The 9,655-nt window shown below is 42.9% G+C and overlaps 1 protein-coding gene across 1 annotated transcript; it reads right to left on the bottom strand.

The window, feature by feature from the left end:
- Window positions 1-9,060, bottom strand: PRELID3B (PRELI domain containing 3B). Its single transcript, XM_052651041.1, has 6 exons — window positions 8,942-9,060; window positions 5,057-5,225; window positions 3,854-3,943; window positions 3,231-3,301; window positions 3,017-3,119; window positions 1-1,538 (listed from the first exon to the last, which is right to left on the bottom strand). Exons 1-6 carry the CDS (start codon window positions 8,971-8,973, stop codon window positions 1,419-1,421), a joined length of 585 nt encoding a protein of 194 aa, XP_052507001.1. The 5' UTR covers window positions 8,974-9,060; the 3' UTR covers window positions 1-1,418.
- Between the last annotated feature and the right edge of the window lie 595 nt (window positions 9,061-9,655).

The raw sequence follows: 9,655 nt of genomic DNA, 5'->3' as shown, positions 1-9,655 counted from the left end.
CAAATAGCCTCAAGCTAAACAGTATTTTAAGTAGAAAAACACTAGTTTTTAAATTGGTATACGATTTTTGTGGTTTATGTACCTATATTAACTGGTTTCTTTTGTAGGAAAACTGACTATAAGTTTATAGCATTAAGTACTGTGAAATAAAAGCAAGAGCTCATCACCATTTAATAACAGTACTCTGTATGCAACAATTCTAAGGATCATAGTTATTCTTCCTTAGTGGTTGATAATTAATTGCCTGCTACAAAAGACACATATTGGACTGTTCATCCAGAGCAAGGATTTCCTATAAATAAAAGCTGCAAAGCAGTTCATAGGGTGCTTTAGGCCAATGCTTTTTTTTTCCCACCCTATTATTTTTTCTTCTCCACCACCCCCATCCCCCGCAGTGACACAGTGTTATTAAAAACATTAAGTCCCTGGGATTTATGCTTCAGATCAAGACATCATTTGAGTAATTTCAAATGATGTACAGCTCTTCAGGTAACAAAGATGTTTTGTGGTCATAATTACTTCACAAAGTAATTATATGCAAATAACCTGACATATCATGCTTTAGCAATTACAGAACCATGATTTTGACACATGGCAATTTATAAGTTAGGCAAATGTGAAATGCTAAAAGATATGAACAGCTGTTCTTCTGTTTAAGTTTAGAGTGCTGCAAAATTCTGGTAATGACTTTATTTTTTCAGTTAACATAACCAGCCCACGATACAGCATACTAAATCATAAAGTACAAATCCAAGGAAGGTAATACCTTTACTAAGTTACAAAACTTTGGCAAATCAGTACAGTACTCTTTATAACACAATAAAATGTACTTTTGTTGGAGTCATTACTTTTGTGATAATTTTTACTCCAAAAAATGTCATTTGAGTATGAAATTTAAGCATTGTGATTTTTAACGGTGGTTTATAGCAGAGCAAATTATTTCATACAATTAATGTCTTTTTAAAACGATAGTTTCTCCTTTAAAAGTGAGTTCCCTCATGGAAGCTCTCCAAGTTTACCGCAGCAGGGCAGTCGTGCGTATGCAGAAGGGGCTCTGCTTGGTTCTGCGGTTGGTCCAAAGCCAGGTAAAGTTCCAATGCATGAAAAGCTTTAAAATTCTACCTTAAGGAGGTTTCATCAGCCAATAGCAATTTCCAAGCATACTTTTCAAAAAACTTAAAATTCTGCATAAATACTGGAATCCTCAAAATCAGTCATTTCAGACAATACTAATTTCAGCTGATCCCTTTTATTTAGAAACCCTGAACCTGTTTGATCAAGTCACATAGCTTTTCTTAAGCTTATTAAAAAAAAAAAAATTCTACCTAAAATAGAGTTGTATTTTTTAAATAACAAATAAATATACTGCCAGCTTGTAGAGACCTGGGGAACTGGGTGCCATCTATCCACCTCCATTATCATTTCTCCACAAACGCTGCTGCTGCCATTGGTGTCCGTATGCTTCCTCTTGCTGAAGCTGTCAGCTCTTCAATTTCAGCATTTAATTTATGTATTACCCACTCCATTGCTTCTCGGCCCTTAAAAAAAAAAAATCCAGTATGTTTACTGATACCAAGTGAGGGCAAAGGCATGCATAAGTAGTACATCAGGAAGTCACAATGGGCGGAACAAGCGTAACTAAACCTCACTAGGACAGTTTTTCTCTTTGTATTTTCTTCTTTAATGTTATTTACCAAATATCAAATGCTTTGAGAAACTGGCTTGATCTAAAACTGGTTTTTATTTTGTTTTCAAAAGATGTTCTAAAAAAAATCTACAATTAATGATAGTGATGTTTTACTTCATGATTAGAACGGTCCCCCTTCTGATGGTGAGGTCAAGCTCCATTTCTCTTTTTATGTCCATATTTTACACCAAATTCCTGTCCGAGGCTCTGGTCTAACTTCCTCTCCAACCCCTCTCTCCTGGCACTCTGTGCACTTCCCTGAGGGACAGAATGAGGAGCACTGACTGCTTCTGGCCTTGGGGCCTTTGCACATGCAGCTGCTCCACCTGGACCGCTCCCTAGCAGACCCCTCACGGCCTACCCACCCCTCGCTCAGACTCAGCAGCAACACCACTTACTCAGCACTCATGAAGCACTCTCGTACCTTTCTGTACTTTTCCTTTCCTAATGCCGTGTTGTATGATTAATGTCGCCTTCCTCTTAGTTCCACGAGGGCAGGCACCACGTTTGTTTTGCTCCCCGCTGTGTCCCCAGTCTAGCCTAGCACTCTGCCTGACATAGAGAAGGCATCTATGAATATCTTTGGACTGCTGAATGATATTACACGTTATAAAACAGTGCATTAGGCATCTCTTTCTCTAAACTTACTTTATTTTAAATCATACATTCTCAACGGGGCAAATATTAGTTGGGGGGTAGTGGGGAAAAATCTCATTTTTTTTAACGTACAAAGCACAGATGCAGACCCATATATCTCTGCATCTGTAGGCATAATGTTTGGCATTAAATAATTTCTCAGGGTGGGGATAGTTAGGAGAAAATATCTACAGTGGATCTGGGGGTGAAGGGAGATGATAATGAGAAACAGGCTGAGAATCTATGCTTTAAACAGTAACACACATCTTCGCCTCCCCCTGTCCCCAAGTACTGGGCCCCCAGCCACAGATTTCCCATGATAACTCATTTACTCTTCACACCCAACCCTGTAAGGTGGGTAATTAATCTTCACTTCACAGATAGGAAACTCAGGCAGAGAAAGGCTCACTTAGTTAACTGCCCAAGATGAAAGGCTGGTCAGAGTTACAGGTGGAATGTGAACCCAAACACACTAGACCCCAGTAACAGCCCACATGGCATCACATTGCAGTGGCTCAGGCAGCTCACAAGGACAGCTCTTCTAAGAAATGACCCAGGAAGAAGAGCAAGCAGGGAGGGACTTCCCAGGTGACCCAGCGGTTAAGACTCTGTGCTTCCATTACAGGGGGCCTGGGGAACTAAGATCCCACAAGCCTGTACCCCACCCCCGACATTAAGTGAGAGCAGCCTTACTTTATTAGCATTTGATGATATCGTACTTGCCATCAGCCCTTCAAGGTAACTGCCGAGACTGACTCCTTTCACAGTAATTATGGCTTCTTGAGTCAAAATAGTTCTAGAACAAAACACATTCGCATAGCTTCAGGATGACTAATTTTCATCTTTCATACTTAAGAAAAATTAAAATATATTGTAAAATAAGCTTGTTAAAATACTTTTCACTTACTTTTCTGGGTCTTGAGGATGTGGTTTGTATATAAGTCTCTCATCTACTGAAACCATATTTGTAAATGAAATCTACAGAATTAAAAAAAGTCAAATAATGTTGGGAATCAAGATTAAAAACATTTCCCAAATTAACTCACAAACCAAAACCTTGCTAGGTAAATATGCAAAACAGCATATAAACCACTTTGATATTACTATGTAAATAGAAGTTTTCAATATTCATTGCTTACTTTTTATTAAAAAAGTAATAAACTTGACAAAAGCACCATAACAGTAATAATATACACTGATTCCAAATTCATTTTATTGAGTGCTATCTCCTAGAAGCAACAGGCAGGCTCATTAGAGCACTGAGGCTGCAAACAGGCAGAGTCGGTCCAGTATCTGAGTACAAATTTCTTAGACCAGGCTGAAGAGTGTATGTCCACTTTTATATCAACTACAAGAGGGAACGGAGAAGGGAATGGCAACCCACTCCAGTATTCTTGCCTGGAGAATCCCATGGACAGAGGAGCCTGGCAGGCTACGGTCCATGGGGTCGCAAGAGTTGGACACAACTTAGTGACTAAACCACTACCACCACCACAAGAGAAGAAAAAACTAAGCTGGGTAGTTACTTACATTTGTAGATTTAAGTTCCATTGTTTTCTCTATGGGATCCACTACAGAATGTTCTTGCACATATGTTTTGGTTCTTGCTGCACCAATAATCTAAGTAAAAACATTTGGAATTAGTGATCAGAGGAGGATTTCTTAACTAGTGTTATCAATATTTTATTTGTAGGTAAAGATGTATTAGTATTTTGAACCAAAAATGTGTTTTCATAAAAATCACAAGGAATGAGACAAAGATCAGAAAAGAGGCCCACTTAAAGGAGAAGATGAGACTCCCAGACACAAAAACCCTCTGCAGAGACAATTTAGCCACCAGCCAGCTGAGAACGTATGCAGGACAAGGCAGGATGCGGAAACTGCCAAGGTTGACGTGGAGCAGTGAGCCTGGCATTCGGGAAACATGGAGAGAAAGGAGAGCTTCAGAGTGTCTATCAGGGTTTCCCTGGTGCAGTCCAAGGGGGAGGATGTGGTGGCTCTACTCTCCAGGCAGAAAACCAGCCACTTCACAACAAAGGTAACACGGCACATCCAGGGGCACTCCCACGCTCTGACCCCAAGCCCATCCCAACCCTGCTCACTTCTTTGTCCACATCATCTAGTGCAGTAGTTCCTACAAAGGAAGCAATTAGCACATTCCTGGTGAAAAACATGTACTTTCGTTTTCTGCGTGGGCCCACCTTCTATGAAGAGAGTTTCTACAGATAACTTGGTCCTTACACTAGGATTCTCTCCCATCATGATAGACTGGATCCCTAAAACCTGCTCCCTTGAAAGAGCATAGAATTACATTTTCCAATGTACAGACAGAAGCACCAGATCTTGGAACAAACATGGCCACGGCAAACTGAGATTATGCCTCACTTAACGTCGCACCACCACTGACCGCAGCAGCTGCCCGCTAACCACCAGCACCAAATCCCAGCTGCCATAGCTCAAGCTGTTGGCAAGGTAGGAAAAGCAGAATAAAACTTTCAGATCACAAAGCATTAGCTGGCTTCCTTCAGAAGGTTTTATCAGGTGACTTCATGAAGACTGTAATAATATTTCCAATTCATTATACACTCATAACTCAAGTTTATTATAATACAATTTGAACTGATGCAAAAATGACATTCAGAATCGGCTCCCACCACCTATCTGAAATTATAACGTGGTTTAGAAAACTTCTCTACAGCAGTCACATTGCTTTAGGAACAAAGGCACACTTACAGATTTCACAATGGAAGGCAGTCCCCACTCTGTGCTGAGAAGTCTATGGCTGTGCAACTTTCCAGAGGGATCTATGTGTCTGTCCAGTACATCAACTCCAACCACACTCGGATTCATAGGGTTTGGGTATTTCTGCATTGCAGCTGTTGTAACGGTTTCCCATGGATGGCTGCAGACACGAATCAAAAATCAAACCTTTAGCAACATGCATATAAATTAAACCATTTATATAACTCACCAAATTATTCCTTAGAATTAAAGTTTACTTAATTTGCCCACGGAAAATTATTTTCTGAAATGTTGACCGGAAGATGATTTCAGGGGACTCAGTCTACATTATGAACATGTACAGATTTCAGTCTTTTTTTCAGTACATAGGCTATGTGTCACAGCTGATGCCTGCAAGGTTAAAATAACCTATAGAATACTCCAGTAGTTTCCTGAGTCATATTTTCCACTCACCAGTATCCTCTCACATGTAAATTTTGTTTCTAAGAATCACTGATTCATATTAAACATGTACTTGCCTCTAACAATGTAATAAATAATCGTGACCCCTTCAATCTTTTATTCTTCACTTTCCTCCAAGGAGTGGTTCTGACATCTGTTTTGAAAAGGTTACTCAATATACTGTTTGTTTTCTAAGGTACTCCTAATGTGCCATTTTCTATAGTCTCTCTTCATCAGCCTTTGCTTATGAAGGATTAAGATGGCAACAGCATCATCATGGAACTTGCAGCATCTTTGTATTTCTGGAAAGACACATGTACTTGGGTGATTTACAACATAATGTGCATTTGTTCTCTTCACAGCTTACCTGAACAATATACTTATACAAAAGATACCCCTTTCAAGTGAGCCTCTGACTAATCACAATGAACATTAAAAGTGACTGATTCTACGTCTTCACTGAAAGGAAAGATAAAATCTGGAGATGGTGTTTCAAACTTCACTTACTGATAAACAACACAGCACGGCTTTTTATTTTTCTAAAAGCAAAACAAATAGGTACTAATCTATTTCAACTTTTCAGACAACTAAGCCTGATAACTTTTTGTGGACAGAAGGAAAATCTCAACTCCATTCGCTTTGCAAAACCCTGGACAACCAATACCATTTTTCTTTTTTAAACAAATTTACTTTTAATGAAGGATAATTGCTTTACAATATTGTGCCGGTTTCTGCCATACATCAGCCATAGGTATACATATGTCTCCTCTCTCTTGAACCTCCCTCCCACTCCACCATTACTCTTAATGCTTTCATTTTTGCTATACTATACAGAAATGAATCCCATTGTATTTTTAATCTCAAGCCTTATTCAGCATTAAGTGCAGGCATACAAGCGAAGCTATTTCACAAATCTAAACAGTCCCCACAAAAAGAAGTGATAGGGGCCAAGCACTCTGACTGTTACCAAGGAAACTATCTAAAATGAGAATCAGATGAGTGAGCCCTTCCCCGACTCCATCTAGTCAGAGGCTCTGGATAGCTGGCTTCCTGGAACTTATCTCTTCCCCACCTCCTCTAAAAAATTACCAATTGCAAGGTTTCAGGATGGTTGTATGTTATTTGTAATTCAGTACTTCTCTCCTCTCTGGACCAACCTGAAAACACTGATGTTGACTTAGCTTTATAAAAACATCTAGCTCAAAAATCACAAAGGATACATATTACAATTAACAATCTCCCAGAAATTCATTTTAACTGAATGAATGTAATCATGTGAAAAGACTTCACACAGCAAGACATCCAAAGATAGTGCCAAAGGGCAGTCAATCAGTGGAACTGGTGCTGGCTTGGTGAATTGTCCAGTTTTTTCACCTATAAAACATGGGAACACTGTTCACTTTAGGCAGCAATGATGTCTTGATTATTTACCAAAGTGGAATCGATCCAAAGAACAGCTCCTGGTGCCTACTGGGCTTTCATATTTGGTGTAAGAATCAATGAATGACTTCAACTAGATACCAACTACATGCTAGTCCTCAGAAGGAAGTCTGGCAACTCAAAGATGGGAAAGACACAGAAAGTCATTTAAGACGACTTAGATGCTGGTTAGTAACATCCTTAAGATGGGAAACACAGAGAAAGTATGAAACTTGAGAGCGGAGATAAACAACTTCATTTTCAGGGATGCTGAGTTTGAAAAGCCCGCAGAACACTGGAGCAGAGACACATTGCTGAAACCTGAAAATAAGGATTTGAAGGTCAAGAGAGGCTGGAGCCCTAGGTACAGATTTGGCTGCTGGAAATGCGTATGTATCAGCTGGGACCTTGATCAAGAAGTCCAGATTATCTGGGGAGAATCAGGGCTTCTCCCAGAACATGCAGAGCATTTATGTGAGTATGTCGATGTTCTGGGAGCAGAGTCTCAGAGCCTTCATCAAATTTCAGAGAAGTCTGCAACAAGAGAAAAATTAAGAATCTCTGATGAAATGCAAGAAGGCCAATAGCAGAATTTCACTGAGCATTTACACTGAAGGAGAAAAAGAGAGGGAAACATTAAAGAAAAGGGCAGAATGAGTGGAGAGGAGGGGTGGGGAACAACCTAGGGAGAAGAGTGTTAAAGAAGAAAGTTATGACACAGTGGAAAGAACTTAAGCATTTAAACCCAGGAGAAAACTGCCAAGAAGAAACCACCCATGATCCTAATGGTTCAAACAGAGTAGAAGAATTTGACCTAGTTAAAGAATATCAAAAAGACTACAAATTTAGGGTCTCCCCCCTAAAAAATGGTGAACATTAGGGAGAAAAGAAACCTTCCCTCTGATTCTAACGTTCTCTGCTTTCTAAGATCCAGCGAACTCCTGCATGTGTCTGATTTGATAAGAATGTAAACAGTCTACAACCTGTTTTAACATTGCCTTCAGAAACGTTTTTTGTTTTTAAATCAAGTGGTCATACTAAAACATACTACCAAAGCTATAAAAATTAAAACAGTGTGGCAACAACAGCAAGATCAGTCAAATAGGGCAGACAGCTCAGAAATGGATTAAATTATAAGTGACAGCAGTGTTTTAGGATGAAGGCGGCATTTCAAACTGGTGAGAGGAAAAATTGTCAGTCAATAAACAGTGATGAGATAACTGATCAACAATTGTTCAGACAAAAACGATACAGGTGATTCAAGGCATGGTTCTTCTGTACAATGAATCGTGGAAGCAGCAAAGAATTTAATTCGCAACATCCAACTGGTTTAAGACCTTTTTTCTTAGTAAACATTTCCCCTTAACCAGGAGATGTTAATGAACATGGCCTCAAAGACATCTCAGTGCTGGCAGGCCCTGAGAACCAGTCACCTTCCATGTCTCAGACGACGGAAATGGGTAACCCCTAAGGTCACACAGCTCGTCAGAGTCAGGGCTGTACCTTGGACTCCAATTCCAAGGCCATAAATTGCAATTCCTCAAAGCAACAAGCTGCTGGAAAAGTTCCACTTCCTGGTCCCCTGATCTCACCCTAAATCCACATTCCGAGGTTAAGAAACTCTACCTGAAGGTGGCGGGGAGACCAGAATCTCGACAGCCCACGCCTTTCTCCCGGATTCTCGGGGCTACGGGGCTGTCAAGGACCTCGTGTTCGGCGCCGCCCCTGCCACCCGAGGGCGCGTCCCCCAGAGGAAGGCCGCAAGGGCCCCATCGCCAGTCCCCTCCCGTCCGGCCGTGTCCCCTGGGAGCCCATTTCTGAGGTGTCCCCAGGGTCGTGACCTTGGACCCCACGCCCCGGGCTCCGAGGCGCTCGGGCCCAGCTCCCCACACTAGGCCCGACGCCCGGAAGCTTCTTGAGGTGCGCCGGGGCCTCGCCGCGACTCCGGGCCCAAACTACCCTCCTACCCCCAGGTGCCCCGTGACCCCCTCCAACCTGCTCCTACCCCAAACTTACTCAAAGACGTGCTCCGAAGTCCAGATCTTCATGGTGTCGGCGGCCAGCACGGTGTCCGGGCGGCGCTAGGGCACAAATGAGGCAAAGAGGCCACTTTTGCCCCCGCCCCGCCCCTCAGCCGCCCAGCCGGCCACCCAGTGCGCACGCGCCGTCGGGCCCGACGCGAGGGACGTCCCGACGCGCTGCCCCACGCCCTATCCCGGCCCGGGTTTTGCCCCAGCCTTGCGCGCGGCGCAACGGAGCCCCGCCCCTTAGCGCCAGGCGCACCGCGCCGGCGCAGTTCGAGGGCAGCGCTCGGGGCCGCAGGCGCGGGCTTTGTACTGCGCAGGCGCGGCATACGGCCTACGGCCCGCCCCCTCGAGGGCGTAGGCAGGAGCGCGGTTTTCGGGGCAGAGCTGGGCCCAGCACAGCCGGTTCTTCGGCGCGCAGGCAGGTCGCCTCACCGCTTTCCATCCCGGCCCGTGCTTGGCTGGGGTTCTGAGGCCTGTTGACTGGTTCAGTCTGGCCGCTTACGCCGACTGCGCCTGTGTGTTTGAGCAAATGTTCATGGTGACCTATTAAGAGCTTCCTCCTATCTCCTATCCCATTGCACCTGCCTTCCGGAGATTTTGCCCCTGGGCGGGGAGCAGGTAACGCAAGGTAGACCCGGAGACGCTAACATCAGGCAGCACAATTAGTGTCCGGTGGAAGGAGGGTGTTAGGTTAGGAGATTAG

Source organism: Budorcas taxicolor, chromosome 13 (genome assembly GCF_023091745.1).
Source record: "Budorcas taxicolor isolate Tak-1 chromosome 13, Takin1.1, whole genome shotgun sequence".
Classification (NCBI taxonomy): Eukaryota; Metazoa; Chordata; class Mammalia; order Artiodactyla; family Bovidae; genus Budorcas; species Budorcas taxicolor.
Note: the sequence above shows the minus strand (reverse complement) of the source record. Positions and strands in the feature narration are given on the sequence as shown.

Bases quoted from the DNA above. Each gene is read 5' to 3' on its own strand.
- PRELID3B (XM_052651041.1), bottom strand. From the start codon at position 8,973: ATGAAGATCTGGACTTCGGAGCACGTCTTTGA. The intron at 3,302-3,853 runs GTAAGTAACTAC...TTAATTCTGTAG, and splicing joins TGGAACTTAAATCTACAAAT to ATTTCATTTACAAATATGGT. The intron at 3,120-3,230 runs GTAAGTGAAAAG...GTTTTGTTCTAG, and splicing joins CATCCTCAAGACCCAGAAAA to AACTATTTTGACTCAAGAAG.